Here is a 20850-nt window from a genome sequence, read left to right on the forward strand (position 1 = left end):
CGAAAATCAGAGATTGGCTTTAAGTTTAAAGCTGTGGATTTGATTCCGTCACACTCAGATATGTCTCATTCCAAAGTCTACATTCTTAACCCACTGGAAGAATTAAGAATCCAGCCCATTAGCTGGATTAACCCATTGGCTAACTGGGATGAGAATTTTCTCCACTGTGTTCTCAGAAGGAGTGAAAATAGAAATGAACAGTATTTTTGGAAATTGGCATCACAAAATTAAAGTCATTTAGCCCTTAATTGGTCATAAAGAAACAATTTATAAAGGTTACCTGAAAAGGTTGTTTTGTACTCTTAATTTCACTTAATAAGGAAAAACATACCTTCCAAGATGAAAGGGAATTTCTTGCTCATTGTTTGCCTGAAATCTAATGAAAAGTCTTAAAATTAGGCATGATTAGAAATTCATTGTTTTAACACATGGAGCCATAACTTAGTGCTAGCTTTAGGGTCTATAAGATAGGAATCCTATAAATTAGAAATTTGTGTTAAAAGTCCTTCTTGGTAATCCAGGAACTGTATCTTTTTAAATAGGGTGTAAATTGCACTTAAACCTTTTATGTAGCCTTCCCTAGTTATTTTGGAGTTTTTAAAACTTGGCCTATATATATGATGTAATTTATTTTGAAACGGTATTTAAAAGCAAATTTTCAGTGTTAATGTGAAATTCCCTTGTGTAATTTTATAAATTGTTTTTATGGATGCCATTTTACCTTGTTAGAGAATTAGACATAAGACTTCACTACACCCAATTTTTGAAGTGATCTTAAACTTTACTTTGCTTTTAAATACCGTTTGGATGTTTTCTTTTATACCCTTCCGTCCTTTAAGAAGGCAAATGACAAGTTTCAAAGATGGCCACCACCCCAGGACTACTATTCCCTGCTTTAGGGAAAGAGAAAGTAGCACTTCCTGATTTTAAAAGTTGAGGGCGCTAATATAAAATTTCCCCCACAAAATGACAAAGCACTTTTGGTGATGGCCAGTGGCATGGGAAAGGCTTTTAGTGGCTAGTATTGATGCAGAGGAAGCACTCTGCTAGCTTGAGAAACTGGTTACTTGACAATTCAGCTATGTTACCTCTTGCTTTTTCAGTCTTACCAAACAATGATGTGTAATGGACAGGCTGGATTTTTTTCCATCTGTGCTCCCAAACTAAGCCAGACTAAGGACACTGCTCTATGCCCCCCATTAGTAAAATCCATGGAAGTATGAAACATTTTCCCTAGTCCACAAACAGTAAATTTTTTTTTTTTAGGAAGAAAAGTCATTTATTCTATAATAACACCTAGGTTCTTCCCCTTGTGCCCATAAAATGGCTAATATCAATACACTGAATCTGAAAAGGCAGTTTCTCTAAAGAAGCCATTTAACCTAAAATGCATTAGCAAACTGTACACCCCCTACAAAACACTAATTTCTGAATTATGATTACCTTGGCTTGTGTTCATCTTTTTAAACAAAAAATATGCTCCAAAAATGCCCGCAAGTTCAGCTACTAAAACTCCTTTAAAGATCTTCTTTGCCAGTGGATCCATAGTACGGGCCATCCTAAGTTTAACAATAACAAATAAATGTAAACCTGAATAAGCATATACAAACTTAGTACCACTTCTATAAAAATAACTCCAATTCATTCCCATAGTTTGAATGATTATATAGGAATAAAACCCTAAAGTTACCGTATCCTTAGTTGTATTAGACATGTCTCACTTTCCTAGTTTTCAACCTCCATGCCTAAGGGGCACAAGTGAACCAAAGACATGACTGGAGAAAGCACAGAGCGGAGACAAAATGCAAGGCATTGTGAAAGGAACTAACAGTTTATGGAACTGAGATTTTTAAATTGCCTAAGAATATAAAATGGTGGGAGTTAGGGTAAAACATTTTTTTAGCTGAACTAGGAATTAAATAAGATATGATCTAATGGGCACAAATGTGAAGTTCTTTATGAAGTACCCTACAAAAGTAAGGTTATTCTGCAAGTCGTTGTACATGTTTTATAGCTAGAAGTTTTATTTATACAACATACTGAACTATGTGCCACAGTTCTGGGCATTTTATATAAAGTTGAGCAATAAACTGGTTCTTGTTCCTGAGGAACTGCTATTCTAAGTTTTATCAAACTAATCACATCACCCAAAGGGCTTGTTAGAAATGCACATTCTTGGGCCTCAGCAGGCAATTCCCCAATCCCCAGGTTCTGATTCAGCAACTCTAGGGTTGGTGCCAGTAAGGGCAGAACCAGTAATCTGCCCTTTTGCAGGCAACTCCAAGTGACTTTTATACACGAGGCCTCTGGACCACGTGAGGGGAACACTGACCACCATCACCCAGTAAGTGGCAAAACTAGACTTCAAATCTTGATTCTCTTCCTGTAATTAAAATAAAAGCCAGGGGCTTCCCTGGTGGCGCAGTGGTTGAGAATCTGCCTGCTAATGCAGGGGACACGGGTTCGAGCCCTGGTCTGGGAAGATCCCACATGCCACGGAGCAGCTGGGCCCGTGAGCCACAATTGCTGAGCCTGCGCGTCTGGAGCCTGTGCCCCGCAACGGGAGGGGCCGCGATGGAGAGAGGCCCGCGCACCGCGATGAAGAGCGGTCCCCACACCGCAGTGAGGAGTGGTCCCCGCTTGCCGCAACTGGAGAAAGCCCTCGCACGAACCGAAGACCCAACACAGCAAAAATAAATAAATAAATAAAGGATAGTCTTCTAATTTAAAAAAAAAATAAATAAATAAAAGCCAGTCAGAAGGAAGGGCTTAAGTCTTTATTCTCTTTCACTAAAGCAAAAGCTAACAAGGAAAGGGCGGTATAACAAGTGAAGAAAATAGCATATATGACTTACTGAGTATATGAAATGTAAACCCAAGTGGTTTTATTTTTTGTTTTGTTTCTTTTGTCTGTGCCCAGTGGTATACGGGGATCTTAGTTCCCCAACCAGGGACTGAACCCACGTCCCCTGTAGTGGAAGTGCGGAGTCTCAACCACTAGACCACCAGGGAAGCAGCTAAACCCAAGTTTTTACTCTGCCTCAAAGTCAGGAAGGACAGGAGAACCAGTGGTTTTTCAACTCAGGGTTTCAACACTGTCCTGTGTATGCTCTGTAACACTCTTCCGTTCTCCGTGTGAGGTGGCACCTCCTCTCTAATACTCTACAGCCCCAGCTCTCGGGCTCATTCCATTCAATTTTAACTCCTTTTTGCAATGTCTAAGGCTGGGCGTAATTAAATACCCTACTTTGGTAGGATTATCCTACTAATATTGTAACCAGCTCTCCCTCTCCCCCAGCCCCCAGATTCCCTTCTCTCATTTTGATAATGTGATCACCCTGGGGACTAAAAGATTAAAACTTTATTATTCTTACCTAAGAGAAATGAAGTGGAGGGAGTTAAAAAAGAACTGACACATAACCAAGAGGCGGTGAGGGAGTGGGAGACTTGTTTTGCTCTGTCTACTACTATGCTGTACATAACTGACAGGAAATAAGCCATGATCAGTACAGGGAGCTCTCTTGGGGTTATTTTTGATGTTCAAAGGGTGAAAAACAAAACAAAACCAAGCCTGCCTGCAGCCAGATCCACAGTGTAAGGACTCCAAGTAGAATTTTGTTTTGTTTTGTTGGGAGCGAGGATAAAGTTTCAAAAAACAAAGTCCAAATAACTGTATAGTAAAGCATTTACCTTTCTTAAAAACGGATATACATACATTTTACATTCCATGTCCCTCAACTTCAGAAAAGGTGTTTATAATGACTGACAAAACCCATTTGATAAAGACCACCAAAGGCATAGCCATCCACGACAGGTTACTAACGGGCAGAGGCCGAGTAAGACTAGACAAGATTTTGGAGAAGGAGGGAACTCAGGTGAAGTTCAAAATAAAGCAGTCCCCTGATGGGCTCGAAGAAAAGCAGGGCTGTGTGTCATGAGGTTACATCACACTGGGCTGAGAAGCTGACTTAGGGTGCACAAGCTTAAGACAAATGTGCAATGTTGCGTCCGAAAACCCCTCGTCTATGCACCAAAGCTGGAAATCGACGCGTCTCAGCATCTCCAGACAACATTTCAAACAGCAAGGTCTTTCCTCACACTCCAGATGTGGGACAAGGTCTCCCTGCTACGACCCCGGGTTCAATTAACAAGGGCACTTTTTCCAGGTTCCCACGGTCAAGCGCCAAGCAACCAGCGACGCCTCCGAGAGGGGCCTCGGGCCGGCTACCCGCGATCCTCAGCCCCTCGCGGCCTCCGCATCTCCGGTGCCCCGGCTCCAGCCAGCTCCCCAGCTCCCCCGGTTCCCCCACACACCCGGCTTCTCCACCCCTCCCCAACACCCCCCCCCCCCCACCCTGGGCTCCCAGCCAGGCGCCGACACACGCGCAGCGCAAGCAGCACTGCCCCGGTGCCGCGCCAAGGTCACTGAGCGACCCGGAAACACTCGGGCCGGGCCGGCGCCCCTCCGGCGGATGGATACAGTGACACCGAGTGTTCTTTGTATCGCCCCCAGAACTCCGCCGAGGTCCCCCCAAAAGCCTGCTCTGCTCCCCGCTCTGAAGAGCTGCCAAGGGAGGCGGCTGAGCGAGAGACCCACACGCGAGCCTTACCTGAGGCGCGTACTCGCCGGACTGCGCATGCTCAAGGGCTGGCAGAGCCCCGCCCCTCCCGGGGTTGGCCCCGCCCCTCCCGGGGTTGGCCCCGCCACACACCGTAATCACCCTTTACTGTTCTCTCACTAAAAGTCTACCCTGACTGCAGGCTGCTTGCGTTGTTTTATTTAATCCTCCCAACAACTTTGTGTCATGATAGGTGCTATGAGTATCTCATTTTACAGAGAAGGTGAGAGTTTAACCCTGCCCACAATTAAACAGCTAGTAAGAGCCAGAACTTGGATTTGAACCCAGGGCACTGACTGGAAAGCCTGTGCTCAATCATTTTTCTACACCCTTCAACAAAGTGGCATCAGCAACATTGGCATCACTTGGGAGCTTGTTAGAACTGCAGACGTACTGAGTCAGAATCTACATTTTAGCCAGATCCCTAAACAATTCGTTCGTAAATCAAAACTTGAGAGTCACTGCCTGTACTGCCTACTAAATAAGAGGAGGAAAAGCGGGGAATGAACAGGGGAAAGGGGAGGAGGAGGAGAAAAGGAATGTAAAGGTCTATGAAGGTTCCATGTTGTTGGGCTACAACCCGCAGGCCTGCAAGCTTTGTAGTTGCCAGCCTGGAAACCGAAGAAACAGCCTGGAGACAGCAACAGAGACATCAATAGATTACAGACAGCAGATCTTACACATCTGAAGCAAGGTCCTGGAGCAACACCCCACCGTGTGTGGCAGAGAGTGGACAGAACATGGCAGCAATCTTCGCTACTTTGGAAGGGAGGGGGTGAAGGAGGCTACCATTTACAGGTGGAATTCACATCAGGTTGGCCCATCAGGGAAACCAGCAGCTGAGGCCGGGTGCAAGCAAGTAGGCAGTTACTAATTAAGCCCTATAACTAAGAGGATTGGATAGTCATGTGAGTGAAGCAGGGACTGGTCGAGCAGGGGATGTAGAGAGCAAGAGAGCAGCCATCTTGAACGCTGACCGTAAACATGTGCATGACAAAGCCTGAAATACCCAAAACAGTTAGACACAGATCTACCTTCACTGAAGTTACAGTCTAATGGGGGGGTAAAATATATCCACAAATAACTAATGAAGAGTACACAGTGATTAGGGTCTTGCTTCTGATTTGAGGGATCCATGAAGGTGTAATAGTTGGAGCTTTGTCAATGCCAGGTAAAGGAAATGCCCCTGAGAAGCTTTCTGTGACTGCCTCAATTTTCTTACCCAACCCCTGTGAGCAGATAGGGTAGGGGGTCCCTGGAGAAAGAGAAGCAGGCATGGCTTTCTTGACATAAGAGAAGCCATTTTTGGCCTAAGCCATTTTGTGATCCAAGCCTGGCCACAATGCTTGCCCTTGAACAGTTCTCAGTAATTAATAATCTTAAGGGAACAAAATGACTGTTATGGGGCAAGAGAAGGAACAATAGCAAGATAATAAATCAGGTTGTAAAGACTCCCAGTTCTGTTTCAGTGGTAAAGGTTAGCCTGAAGCATATTCTTGAGCTGTTTTGCAGAATTCAAAACCCACTCAACCACCAGATCAACTGGAACCTAAAGAAGATGATGTTGACCTTTTCTGATGCTTGTGACTTCAATCAGCTAAAGCTTGGATTCTGTCAACCTGTGCCCCAATTCTATGCTGAATTCTCCTCTGTTCAAGCCCCTTCATGAACATGCATATACCACCCAAACCTCTTCATGAATATGCATGCGCCCTCTTAGCTTAAAACTTCCCCAGTCTTGCTGTTCAGGGAGACACTGCTTTGGGAAAGGTCCCTGGTGTTCTCCTCACTGCAAGTAATAAGTCCTTCCTTCTCCTGATCTTCGGCTTGATTGTGTCTTTTGGTCTGACACCCACCAAGAGGAGACCCAGTTTGTGGTCACCCTCACAGTCCAGCTGATATGGTTCATTGGCACAACTGAACAATCATAAATGTGATAGATACATGTGAGAAATATGGATGCATAAGCTATATTCGTTTAAAGCATGTCATTATTAGTCAAAGTCACCCAGGGCTACACAGATCCAGAGCCCCAAACCATCCCTCCCGCTACTGGTGTCCTCTTAACGTCTGGGCTTTGTACAATCTTTTGATCTCTTCTATCTGCTCTATAGAAACTGTCTCTGGCTTGAACCTCCATTTTATTAGCATTTTGTGTCTGACTTTCTCTCGAGCTTTCCTAAGATCTCTTTTAGTACTAAGATGCTTTTTATTTTGTCTGTTATTGTTTTTGCTGTCATAACCTATTTTTCTCAAAACTTTTCAGACCTCCACCCCGCAGGCGTTACCTACTCTGTTGAGGTTCCCTTTTCTCTCCAACCAGGACATGCACAATCTTTAGAGATTCATTCCCATTCAAAGACTCATCCACAATAAATATTTCTCATTTTAAAAGCAACCCCTATGACTTCCAGCAACTTATTTAATATATAGATACATAGATATTGGTATACATCACTTAAGGCACTACTCAATGCCTTGAGCTGCCAGGCCCTGCTATGTTGGTTTGAAATATTAGAGCTTCAGTGTTAAAGGAACCAGGATGACAAAACAAATTAGGAAGGTAACTGGAATGGTTCAGACTGAAAAAAGAAAGAAAATTAAAAAGCTTGATAGGGGCTTCCCTGGTGGCGCAGTGGTTGAGAATCTGCCTGCCAATGCAGGGGACACGGGTTCAAGCCCTGGTCTGGGAAGATCCCACATGCCGCGGAGCGACTGGGCCCGTGAGCCACAATTGCTGAGCCTGCGCATCTGGAGCCTGTGCTCCGCAGCCAGAGAGGCCACGATAGTGAGAGGCCCGCGCACCGCGATGAAGAGTGGCCCCCACTTGCCGCAACCAGAGAAAGCCCTCGCACAGAAACGAAGACCCAACACAGCCATAAATAAATAAATAAAAAATTTTTTTAAAAAAGCTTGATAACAAAGACTAAAATAATTGCACAGAAACTCAATCACTTCCACTGGGGAATGTATATAAATTAATTAATGGAGGTTGTTAATTGACAACTAGACAAGACTCTAGTGGAGACTCTTACCAAGCTGACTGGATCACTGAATTGGAGTGGAAGGCAGAGGATGTTGGGGGAGGTGGGAGAGACTCTGGTGGCAGGTTTACAAAGTGGCACTGATTCTCACAAGCGTCAAGTGGAGGGACTCACAAGTAGCAGGTATAAGGGCTGTGCCTCTACATAATCCGGGCGAGAAGGTAACTGACCTGCCCCAGCCCTAACCCCAGAATGCAAATGCTCAAGCTCTCCCATTCAGAAGTCCCGTCCATCCTCCTCCAAGTCTCCAGCACCCCTCCCAAAGGGTCCACATTCCCAGGGTGGTCCTGATATGCTAACCCTAGCAGAGGGATGCAAGTGGCCAGGAAAAAGTCCTCCTTGCTGCATCATGCCTGAGGCACAGAAGCTGGCTAAAGTTCCAGTCTGCTATAATGGTCACAAATGCAAGGGCAGCAGGGATCTCTGCATTAACAAGAATAAATTAGGAGTTTGCAATTAACATATACACACTACTATATATAAAATAGATAACCAACAAGGACCTACTGTATAGCACAGGGAACTACACTCAATATTTTGTAATAACCTATAGGAAAAGAATCTGAAAAAAAAATAGATATATGTGTATGTAGAACTGAATCACTTTGCTGCACACCTGAAACTAACACAACATTGTAAATAAATACTTCAATTAAAAACAAACAAACAAACGAAAATATAAAAACCAAGTACCTAGGAAATTTTACTCTAGATAACCCACTGCTGCTGGTTGCTAAAGGGCACCTACTGGACAAGAGGGGCCCAGGCACTTGGGGTTGGCCTAGCCTTGCCTTCAGATGTCCCAGGGCACAGAGCAGTGGAGAGCTGTGGTCTCTGGGGCACTGTCCCCGAAGCAGGGGCGGTGGGAGCAGGACCCCGGCTCTGCTGGCGGCCGGCCTCTGGAGTGGAGTGGTTCTCCATCACCCTCAGTCTAGGAGACCAAAGTGTTACCAGATAAACCGTTCTGGGTCCTGAATGTTTCCAGCATCCACTTTTCATGGACTCCATTCCTGACCTCCTCATGGTCAACTTCTGATGAGGCGAGCCAGTTTTTAGTAAAGTCCCCAAATACAGAGGTTACACCCCTCTCCCTACATATCGGATTCCAAGGTAAATTTCAATCCTGAACTGCACTGAGAAGTAGCACTTCTCTTGCTAAAGAAGAGGGAAAAAAGCCAAAAACACAACTTAATCTGAAGGGGCACCCCACTACGTAGAGAGGAAGATGGTACAGGAAGGGCCAGTTTACCTGCCCCTAAAAACCAGCCTTGGGCCAATCGGCACACAGGAGCTCCCCGCTACATAATCCCTGCTTTACTCATCAGCCTTGATTTCAATCACCTTAGACTTTTTAAAAATCACCTGTGCTTGTGCTCTCTCTCCACACACACACCTCTCTCCCTCTCCCTCTCTCCCTCTCTCCCTCCCTCCCCTCTCCCCTCTCCCCTCTCCCCTCTCCGTCTGTGTAAAGGAGATTTAAAGAAGCCTCCCATGGAACTTCCCTGGTGGCGCAGTGGTTAAGAATCCGCCTGCCAATAGAGGGCACACGGGTTCGAGCCCCGGTCCAGGAAGGTCCCACATGCCGCGGAGCAACTGGGCCCCGGGCGCCACATCTACTGAGCCTGCGCTCTAGAGGTCGTGCTCCATAAGAGAAGCCACCGCAATGAGAAGCCCGCGCACCGCAACGAAGACCCAATGCAGCCAAAAATAAAATAAATAAATAAAATAAAATATAATAAGCCTCCCAGGCCGCTGCCACCAGAGCCAAGAGCCAAGCCATGGCAGCACCATCTGAGAGGTCCACCACCACTTACCTCAGGCCTGGGTGGATCCAGGAGCCAAACGGGAAGCTGGAATTTCGCAGAACATCAGGCCCACCTGCAGTCAAAGGCTCACCAGTGCAAATGCATGATCCAATCTGGGTTATTTTGCAATCATGCATGCCAGACAATTAAGAGTCAAGTACTCAGAATTGTAAGGTTGACAGGTTGCTGTGAACCTAAGGAGACTAACAAGAATCAGAGCTCACGTTACCAATTCCAGACAGCCCCCAAATCCTCCTATAATTACAGACATTAGGATCCAGCCATGTTTTTTTTTAATGTCACTGTTTGAATTAATGTCTTAAATTCTACCTTCCCCAGGGAAACAGACTCTTTAGAATATAAGGGACAATCCCACTAAGCAGCTTGGCAGGGGGTCCAGTCTTACACCTTTTCTTTATTTGGGAGGGAGATTCTGAAATACACAACCGTCCCACCTACACTGAATAACATCCTATTATAATGTAATGTAATAAGACCTTCAAGGGGGAGTGCTGTATGGAAACAGAAAAACAGCAAGACACTCAAATATTTTAATTTTACAAACCTTAAAAAAATAATCACAAATATAATGAAACCTAGATACCCATTCTTAACTAGGAATCCCCCTGGGTCAGTTCTTTCCCTTCAGTAAAACGGAGATTAAAATTTCCTCTCTCACATCCACCACCTGCCTCACTAAGACACTTTATGTTGACAGGTAAAATTTCCTCAATTCTATGATGCACATGCTTCCGTATGTTTACATTTCTGAAATTGGAATGCATCTCACAATCGACAGATACATTTAATATAGTGTTTGTCCAAAAATGCTGTTATTAATTAAAATGTTTTAGAATCCAGGGAATTTTATGACTTGTCATAAAAATCTGTCTCCTCAGGAGGTAAGGTGTTTTTATTTCAGTGAAAAGCCTCGCGGCCTTCTTTCTCACAGCAGGTAAAGAAGCACGAAGAATGCAGTAATACTGACAACTACACTGGGGGCTCTAAGAGAGATCTTGCTGTAATTATCTTTTGCCAGGTGACTCAGCTTCACTGCCTGCATTCCAACCCCAGCTCCTCAAATGGCTGACTCTGCCTCTGTAAAACTCCAATTAACCCCCGTGTAAAATGGTAACAATAGTAACACCGATTTCACAGGGCTATTGTGAAGCTACATTAAGCCATCCATGTAATGTTACAGGCTTGGCAGGATGTCTGCTACATGCAAGTGATCAATAATGTTGGGTATTATTTTAAATGATATATGAATGACTGTAGCAGCTAGGTAACTACGCACAACTAGGAGTTAACTTTGTCAGTGTTAGCGTTACTTCAGAGAAAGGTAAATACAGTTTTCAAAAAACTATATTCAAAAAAAATATATATGTTCATAGCGTTAGTGAAAAAAAAATGGAGGAAGAGTAAGAAGAATGACATGGAGAAGAGAATGCGAGAAAGAAGAAAAAAAGCTCAGTAGATGTTTATGGAAACTTGACTTAAGAAGAAGCCAAAGAGAGTACATTTTGACCCCGAAAGTGTACTAGATAGGATACAGGCTAAACTGCTGTCACAAGGAGACTGCAAAAATCCAGTGGCTGTAACAAGATAGATAATTGTATTCTTTCACACACAGTTCAGGAGGTTTGTTATATGTAGGGTGGGTGTTGGGAGGGTGACTCACCACTTCCTGTATCTACCATCCCCTGGAGTGCTGTTTTCCTCTGAATTAGCAAGTCTGTCTTGCAAGCATCACATCTGTCCTCCAGGTATTGGAAAGGGGAGAGAGAAAAATTAGAGAACAATCAACTTCCTGTGTCAAGGTCCTGACCATGAGTTTGCACACACTACTTCCGCTCACTTCTCACTAGCCCCAAGGCCATACCAAGCTGCAAAGGAGGCGGAGATCATAGTCCAATTCATCCAAAGGAAAAAGAAGAGAGCATTGCTGCGGAAAAACTGTGTCACAGAGAGTGAGCTTCTCACTCCAGGGACCTTGAACTAGCAGGGCATGGATTGAGAGGACAGGAGACACCGTTGCATTGTGTGCTCCCCTGACAAAGCATCTCCCTTCTAGGAATCATAAAACTCTATTGTTAAATAGGTCAGGAAAGGCAGCTTTCATTATCTCTATTTTACATATACATTTGAAGGTGTATTATGAGCTCAAAATAACACAGCTAGTCATCATCAAAAAAGGTATAAATAACAAATGCTGAGGGCTTTCCTGGTGGCGCAGTGGTTAAGAATCCGCCTGCCAATGCAGGGGACAAGGGTTCGAGCCCTGGTCTGGGAAGATCCCACATGCCACAGAGCAACTAAGCCCGTGCGCCACAACTACTGACCCTGTGCTCTAGAGCCCACGAGCCACAACTACTGAGCCCACGAGCCACAACTACTGAAGCCCACGTGCCTGGAGCCCATGCTCTGCACCAAGAGAAGCCACCGCAATGAGAAGCTCGCACACCGCAACAAAGAGTAGCCCCCGCTTGCCGCAACTAGAGAAAGCCCACGCACAGCAATGAAAACGCCACACAGCCAAAAATAAATATATAAAAAATTAAAAAAAAAACAAAAAACAAATGCTGGAGAGAGTGTGGAGAAAAGGGAACCCTCCTACACGGTTGGTAGGAATGGTGCAGCCACTATGGAGAACAGTATGGAGGTTCCTTAAAAAACTAAAAATAGGGTTGCCATATGATCCAGCAGTCCCACTTCTGGGCATATACCCAGAAAAGACGAAAACTCTAATTTGAAAAGATGCATGCACCTCAATATTCATAGCAGCACTATTTACAATGCCAAGACATGGAAGCAAACCACGTATCTATCAGTAGATGAATGGATAAAGAAGATGTAGTATATATACAATGGAATACTACTCAGACATAAAAGAGAATGAGATATTGCCATTTGCAGCAACATGGATGGACCTAAAGATTACCATACTGAGTGAAGTAAGACAGACAGACAAATATCATATGATATCACTTATATGTGGAATTTTAAAAAATGATACAAATGAACTTATTTACAAAACAGAAAGAGATTCACAGACATAAAAAAACAAATTTACGGTTACCAAAGGTAAAAGGGGGGAGAGAGGGATAAATTAGGAGTTTGGGATTACCAGAAACACTCTACTATATATAAAATCGATAAACAGTAGTATATACAAAATAGATGAACGACAAGGACCCTGTATAGTACAGGGAACTATATTCAGTATCTTGTAATAACCTATAATGGAAAAGAATCTGAAAAAAAACTGAATCACTTTGTTGTATACCTGAAACTAACACAACATTGTAAATCAACTCTACTTCAATAAAACAAACAAAAAAAACACAACTAGTAAGTGGTAGAGCCGAGATTCAAACTCGGGTCTGCAGACTTCTAAGTCTATTGAGGCAGGAAATGACAGATCTGAGACTGGTGCCTAGGGTTGCCTCTTTTCCACCCCACTACATTACCGAGCAATTCCATCACTTCCTTGTCACTACTGAAGGGGACCAGGTTTTGCCACCCCAAAACATGCCACTTTGGTATGAGGATTATTTTGAGCTAAAGGGAATTTAAAAACCCAGCAGATTCAGGAACAGCTCTTTACTTTCCCCCTCAATTACCTAAGTTTACATTGGAAAGAAGGGCTGTACAGGAAGAGACATATTACCAGGGATACGTTTTTACCTAAAAAACTTACCTGCAAAACAGGGCAACCCTAGTTCTCCAAACATCTCCTCTAGCTTGTGTGAGTGGCTTTCCTCCCCTTTGTATTCCCAAACCCCTACCCTTTCCTAAACTCAGGGTGTTACATAAGCTTCAATTACCTGATGGCCTTTTGAGTCTACATATTATAATGGAACCCCCATTAAGTACGTAATTTTGTTTTTTCTCCTGTTGATCTTATATCAATTTAATTATTAGACGATCCAAAAAACCTAGAAGAAGGGAAAATTTTTCCACCCCTGCATCACACCATGGAGGATGTATGTTCAAAGCTATTAACCAAGGAGAGTTTTCACCCATAAATTGCTTTTTGCTAATAGGAAAATTTTATACCTGATTCAATTAAATAACTATGTGTTAGATATTTAATATCTATTATCATCTATTAAGAGATTCTACTCTTACTTTCCTTGGCAGGGTTGCCTATAACGGTAATATAATCAACCCTTGGGGTAATATCCCCTGATCCTCAGCCTGTTTTGCACCTGCAGTGTGCCTTTCGTCAGAGGTGGGTATGCAGAAAGCTGGGGTGGGGGTGGATGAGAATTAAGTTATTTCTTTCTCATGTGAATGGGAGGAGCCCTTTATTCCACCTCCTGAAAAGCCCCATTAAAAGCTACCACTGTCCCTGGACAATCAAAGAGCAGGTTCTTTAGCAGGGAGCCAGCATGACTGCTAATTCCAAATTTATTGACTACATTGATGAAGCTTTGGAAAAATCAAAAGAAAATGCACCGTCACTCCTGTTTTTCACCTATCCGGGGACCCCTTACCCAATCATCATGTGCACCTCAGAGACTTTCCAAGCCTTGGAAACCTTTGAAGCCAGAAGCGATGACATAGTGCTAGCATCTTATCCAAAGTGTGGTAACTAACAAATCCTTTTCTACAAGGGCACTTTTTCACAGTGAGTAGGTGGGGAAAGTGCAAGGAGAAGGTGGGAGGAGGGCAGTTCATCTCTGCATGAAGCCAGAAATTGGTGAGAAGGATGGCCAAGATGGGTCAAAACCGAGCTTGTAAAATCCATGACTAGAACTGCTAGATTTAGAAACCCCAGTGTCTGAGGGAGGAGGTCTGCGTGAAAAGAACATGATGGGTGAGGAGTATAGAAGGAGCTGCGTGGCGGGGTTAGCAAAGAAAAGCAGGGATGTGGGAAGTCCAGTTGCCACGGAGCACTGAGAGTAGTCAAGATTTTCATCTTGATTTTTGACTGACGACAAGCATGCCCACGTCTATAGACTTCTATGCCTTCCATGTAATAGGTTATTTTTCAGGATCAAACACCAATCTTCCAGTTTCTCAAACCAGTTTTACAATGGTCCTTCATCAGTGGAGGATAAGGTGTTAAGAAACTAAATTACTCTATTTTACACAGTCTACTTTTGATATTTTTTAACTGTTATTTCATCTCTGTTTATTAAAGCCAACTCCATTTCATATTTTCTTTTTCTTAATTGATGCTGGGTTTTTATAAAAATCAAAATTATATGCTCCTGTAGAAAATATTCATTAATTTAAGGTAAAATATATGACATACAATAAACAATCATTTCTATAGTATAACATTGTTCTGTAAGGAAAATATTCTAGATTTAAAAAGAAGCACTGTCTCTTGTTAAAGGAGAAATTTGAGAAATAAGATAATTTGATTTTTACACCAATATAAGTAAATGGTATTTTCCATAAAGTTCTGCTTCTTTCCACAGCCCAGGTTATTCTGAATGCAGAAGAATCAATTGTACATATCAGGGAATCGCTGTAGATTTTAATTTCTATGATATGTACGTTAAAGTAACATGCCTTTGTTATATCAAGACTCCTTAATGCGCTTTGAATGTTCTTATTTTATATATAAATTTTTTTTATTTATTTATTTTTGGCTGCGTTGGGTCTTCATTGCTGCGCGTGGGCTTTCTCTAGTTGTGGCAAACAGGGGATACTCTTTGTTGCGGTGCGCAGGTTTCTCATTGCGGTGGCTTCTCTTGTTGCGGAGCACAGACTCTAGAGTGCAGGCTCAGTAGTTGTGGCGCATGGGCTTAGTTGCTCCGCGGCATGTGGGATCTTCCCAGAACAGGGTTTGAACCCATGTCCCCTGCATTGGCAGGCGGATTCTTAACCACTGCACCACCAGGGAAGCCCCCTTAATGAGCTTTGATTCTCTGATTTTTCTTATAGGTTCCAAACCTATAGGTTTCTTATAGGTTCTCCACATCATTAGTGAATTAATCTTTGCTGATTCTAAAAAAAAAAAAGTATGAATATCCAGAATTCCCAGTTCTTGAATATGGGGACCCAGAAAAATATCAGGTTGGTACAAAAGAGTCTTTAAACTTATAGCAAATTATCATAGAAAGATTTTTTTCATTTGGGGAATTTTTTAGTTTTGAGTTCAGAAAATACAACACCTTCAACTATACTTCAATAAAAAATAAATTTTAAAAAAGTCATGTTCAACAGACTCAGTATTAAATAATAAAAGTGTCAAAAAAAAAAACTTCCCCAAACCCACTCCTGTAACAAATAAAAGAATAGACCTCAAAAAAAAAAGAAAAAAAAAAGTAAAAGAAAACACAACACTAATAATTATTGCAATTTATTATGTGCTTATCATATAATCCCAGCACTTTTCAGGAATTATCTCATTTCGTTGCAAAATAACCTTATCACCATTTTACAAACGATTAAACTATTAGAGTGTGTGTGAAGGGTGTAACAGGTCATCCTAGCTGTTATTACTTGCCTTACTGCATGTCCTTATTCACCTTATCAATGAAACTAACTAGAGCCTGGGTGTGAGACAGGATGTTGTGCTCCCTGCCAGGGAAGACAAGAAAAGAGGGGGAGGGAGGGTCTGCCTCAGGATTTTAGTGCCTGGACAGAACAGGTGAGAGGAGGTCCATCCCCACTCCACACTTAGACATACCAGAAACACATCTGGGAAGGGAAGACTGTATCCAAGGGGGAACTACAGTCTCAGCAGAATTTTCAGAAGTGCTCACCACCAAGACTCCCAACAGGCAGACAGAAGAACTCTTATGTACTAAAAATAAAGTCCTTAGGGAGTTAGGAAACAGTATCTGGAAAGAGAGGGAGACACTTGCCATGATGACAAATACAAACTTCAAAGTTGGATCCTAAGTGGAAGGAAACTCATTTCCATGGATTGGGCCGAAGTAACAGAAAAATATATTGTAAATGAGGTGTTCAGGGACTTGGGAGTTGGGTGGGGAGGTAAATGCTGACTCCTGGATCTGGTTGGCTGCAACCTCAGGAGGCATCAGGGCCTGGAGAGTCATAAGCCCAGCAGAGATGGGCTCAGCCAGGGCCAGCTCAGGATGAGTGGACAGGAGTTTTAAGAAGTGTTTTCCTAGGTAAGAAACGGACAGGCCAATGAACAGCCTCATTGATTTCTGCTACTCAGGCCACTGGGTAACTTTTTCTCTAAAGAGCGTGTTTACCATCACCTTTAAAAATGGTGCTAATATTTATACAGCTTTCCAATTTCTCTTTTAAAAATGTATTACAGGGGGCTTCCCTGGTGGTGCAGTGGTTGAGAATCTGCCTGCCAATGCAGGGGACACGGGTTCGAGCCCTGGTCTGGGAAGATCCCACATGCCACAGAACAACTAGGCCCGTGAGCCACAACTACTGAGCCTGCGCGTCTGGAGCCTGTGCTCCGCAACAAGAGAGGCCGCGAGAGTGAGAGGCCCGCGCACCGCGATGAAGAGTGGCCCCCACTTGCCGCAACTAGAGAAAGCCCTCGCACAGAAACGAAGACCCAACACAGCCATAAATTAATTAATTAATTAATTAATTAAAATAGCTTTACAAAAAAAAAATATATTACACTGTGGATCACAGGTTATCTTACCTGTTATTACTCACCTTACCAATGTAACCACTATTATTTTATTCGCCTGTGTTGTTACCTATGAGAGATAAACAGGTTTCTCTTATGATTGAAATAGGGTTGGGAATGCTGGCTTATACATTTTTACGTTGTTTATATGATTGTTTCACCATTTTAATTCCCAAACAAACCTTTGTAACACAAAGCTTTTGTAAGTAGGGAACTTCCCAGGATATTGCTTACTGACACTAGGAAGAATTTTTATTCCTGATTAAGATTTTTTTTTCAATTTTTATTGGAGTTGATTTAAAATGTTGTATTAGTTTCAGGTGTACAGCAAAGTGAATCAGTTATACATGTACATATATCCACTCTTTTTTTTTTTTTTGATTCTTTTCCCATATAGACATTACAGCGTATTGAGTAGAGTTCCCTGTGCTAACACTTATTAGTTATCTATATTATATATAGTAGTGTGTATATGTCAGTCCCAATCTCCCAATTTATCCCTCTCCCCGCCCTTATCCCCTAATAACCATAAGTTTGTTTTCTACATCCGTGACTCTAACTCTGTTTAGTAAATAAGTTCATTTATACCCTGTTTTTTAGATTCCACATATAAGCTGTATCATATGATATTTATCTTTCTGTGTCTGACTTACTTCACTCAGTATGACAATCTCTAGGTCCATCCATGTTGCTGCAAATGGCATTATTTTGTTCTTTTTTATGGTTGAGTAATATTCCATTCTATATATGTATCACATCTTCTTCATCCATTCTTCCATTGATGGACATTCAGGTTGCTTCCATGTCCTGGCTATTGTAAATAGTGCTGCAATGAACATTGGGGTGCATGCATCATTTTGAATTATGGTTTTCTGCGGGTATACGCTCAGGAGTGGGATTGCTGGGTCATATGGTAGCTCTATTTTTAGTTTTTTAAGGAACCTCCATACTGTTCTCCATAGTGGCTGTACCAATTTACATTCCCACCAACAGTATAGGAGGGTTCCCTTTTTCCACACCCTCTCCAGCATTTATTGTTTGTAGATTTTTTGATGATGGCCATTCTGCCTGGTGTGAGGTGATACCTCATTGCAGTTTCGATTTGCATTTCTCTAATAATTAGTGATGTTGAGCATTTTTTCATGTGCTTTTTGGCCATCTATATGTCTTCTTTATAAAAATGTCTGTTTAGATCTTCTGCCCATTTTTTGATTGGGTTATTTGTTTTTTTGATATTGAGCTGCATGAGCTGTTTGTATATTTTGGAGATTAATCCCTTGTCGATTGCTTCATTTGCAAATATTTTCTCCCATTCTGAGGGTTGTCTTTTTGTTTTCTTTATTGTTTCTTTTGCTGTGCAAAAGCTTTGAAGTTTAATTATATCCTATTTGTTTATTTTTGTTTTAATTTTCATTACTCTATGAGGTGGATCGAAAAAGATCTTGCTGCAATTCATGTCAAAGAGTGTTCTGCCTATATTTTCCTTTAAGAGTTTTATAGCATCTAGCCTTACATTTAGGTCTTTAATCCACTTTGAGTTTATTTTTCTGTATGGTGTTAGGGAGTGTTCTAATTTCATTCTTTTACATGTAGCTGTCCGGTTTTCCCAGCACCACTTATTGAAGAGACTGTCTTGTCTCCATTGTATATCCTTGCCTCCTTTGTCATAGATTAGTTGACCATATGTGCGTGGGTTTATTTCTGGGCTTTCTATCCTGTTCCATTGATCTATATTTCTGTTTTTGTGCCACTACCATATTGTCTTGACTAATGTAACTTTGTAGTATAGTCTGAAGTCAGAGAGCCTGATTCCTCCAGCTCCGTTTTTCTTCCTCAAGATTGCTTTGGCTATTCACGGTCTTTTGTGTTTCCATACAAATTGCGAAATTTTTTGTTCTAATTCTGTAAAAAATGCCACTGGCAATTTGATAGCAATTGCACTGAATCTGTAGATTGCTTTGGGTAGTGTAGTCATTTTCACAGTATTGATTCTTCCAATCCAAGAACATGGTATATCTCTCCATCTGTTTGTGTCATCTTTGATTTCTTTCATCAGTATCTTACAGTGTTCTGAGTACAGGTCTTTTGCCTCCTTAGGTAGGTTTATTCCTAGGTATTTTATTCTTTTTGTTGTGATGGTAAATGGGATTGTTTCCTTAATTTCTCTTTCTGATGTTTCATTGTTGGTGCATAGGAATGCAAGAGATTTCTGTGCATTAATTTTGTATCCTGCAACTTTACCAGATTCATTGATGAGCTCTAGTAGTTTTCTGGTAGCATCTTTAGGATTTTCTATGTATAGTATCATGTCATCTGCAAACAGTGATAGTTTTACTTCTTTCCCAATTTGGATTCCTTTCTTTTTTTTTTTTTCTTCTCTGATTGCCATGGCTAGGACTTCCAAAACTATATTGAACAATAGTGGCAAGACTGGACATCCTTGTCTTGTTCCTGATCTTAGAGGAAATGTTTTCAGTTTTTCACCATTGAGAATGATGTTTGCTGTGGATTTGTCATATATGGCCTTTATTATGTTGAGGTAGTTTCCCTCTATGCCCACTTTCTGGAGAGTTTTTATCATAAATGGATGTTAAAGTTTGTCAAAAGCTTTTTCTGCATCTATTGAGATGATCATGTGGTTTTTATTCTTCAATTTGTTAATATGGTGTATCACATTGATTGATTTGCATATATTGAAGAATCCTTGCATTGCTGGGATAAATCCCACTTGAGCGTGCTGTATGATCCTTTTGATATGTTGGTGGATTCTGTCTGCCAGTACTTTGATGAGGATTTCTGCATCTATGTTCATCAGTAATATTGGCCTGTAATTTTCTTTTTCTGGGATACCTCTGTCTGGTTTGGGTATCAGAGTGATGGTGGCCTTGTAGAATGAGCTTGGGAGTGTTCCTTCCCCTGCAATTTTTTGGAAGAGTTTGAGAAGGACAGGTGTTAGCTCGTCTCTAAATGTTTGATAGAGTTCACCTGTGAAGCCATCTGGTCCTGGACTTTTGTTGGAAGATTTTTAATCACAGTTGCAATTTCATTACTTGTGATTGGTCTGTTCATATTTTCTATTTCTTCCTGTTTCAGTCTTGGAAGGTTATACCTTTCTAAGAATTTTTCCATTTCTTCCAGGTCGTCCATTTTATTGGCATATAGCTGCTTGTAGTAGTCTCTTACGATCCTTTGTATTTCTGTGGTGTCAGTTGTAACTTCTCCTTTTTCATTTCTAATTTTATTAATTTGACAAATCTTTATTAAGATTTTGATATGCCAAGACTTGACTCTGAGTTTAAGCACCCAATACTCTCGGAACCTCTCTTTCACCTCATGGGAAACCTGGTGTTCCTGTTCCTTGCCCATGTTTCTTCCTGTTTTACATGTACTTCAGTGTGAAGGTAAAACGAAGTGCTGCTTCTGTATTCAGGTACTTGCATTCTAAATTTTAGCTCTAATATGAAATAAAAAGTTGCACTTCCTGTTAAGGTAATTCCCAGCTTTAGTAAAAAGATCCAGATGATTTTTAAAACCAAGGAAGTCTTCTAGAACCATCTAAATTAGCATTAAAATGTTCTACAACGTCAGTGAGACATGATTCTAGCTCCAGTGTCTCTGGAAAATGTTTTAACTCAGTGTAGTATTTTGGGTTTCGAAGTCTTTTGATACCTATAATTTATCAGAAATGTTTATTTTTCTCTTTGGGTATTTTTAAAAGTACTTTTTGCATTTTAATTGTTATTTCATCATACCCAAAGATACTTTCCTATGCAATGTGCCTTTTATTTTAAAATGGA

At 41.7% G+C, this 20850-nt stretch overlaps 1 protein-coding gene across 3 annotated transcripts in view; it reads right to left on the reverse strand.

The window, feature by feature from the left end:
* The window catches only part of CEBPZOS (CEBPZ opposite strand), a 41821-nt gene that overhangs the window by 2268 nt on the left and 18703 nt on the right, over positions 1-20850 (reverse strand). Inside the window, exons 3-6 of one of the 3 annotated variants that reach the window (XM_057557967.1) lie at positions 11150-11223; positions 9478-9662; positions 1444-1559; positions 332-376 (exon numbers count right to left, since the gene is read on the reverse strand). In XM_057557967.1, the coding sequence (XP_057413950.1) occupies positions 332-376; positions 1444-1559; positions 9478-9605 (289 nt within the window). In that variant the 5' untranslated portion in view covers positions 9606-9662; positions 11150-11223. Of the gene's footprint in view, positions 1-331; positions 377-1443; positions 1560-4610; positions 4676-9477; positions 9672-11149; positions 11224-20850 lie in introns of those variants that run through there. The other 2 variants (XM_028162438.2, XM_057557968.1) reach the window with 2 other exon arrangements.

This window comes from Balaenoptera acutorostrata, chromosome 12 (genome assembly GCF_949987535.1).
Source record: "Balaenoptera acutorostrata chromosome 12, mBalAcu1.1, whole genome shotgun sequence".
In the NCBI taxonomy this organism is placed as follows: domain Eukaryota; kingdom Metazoa; phylum Chordata; class Mammalia; order Artiodactyla; family Balaenopteridae; genus Balaenoptera; species Balaenoptera acutorostrata.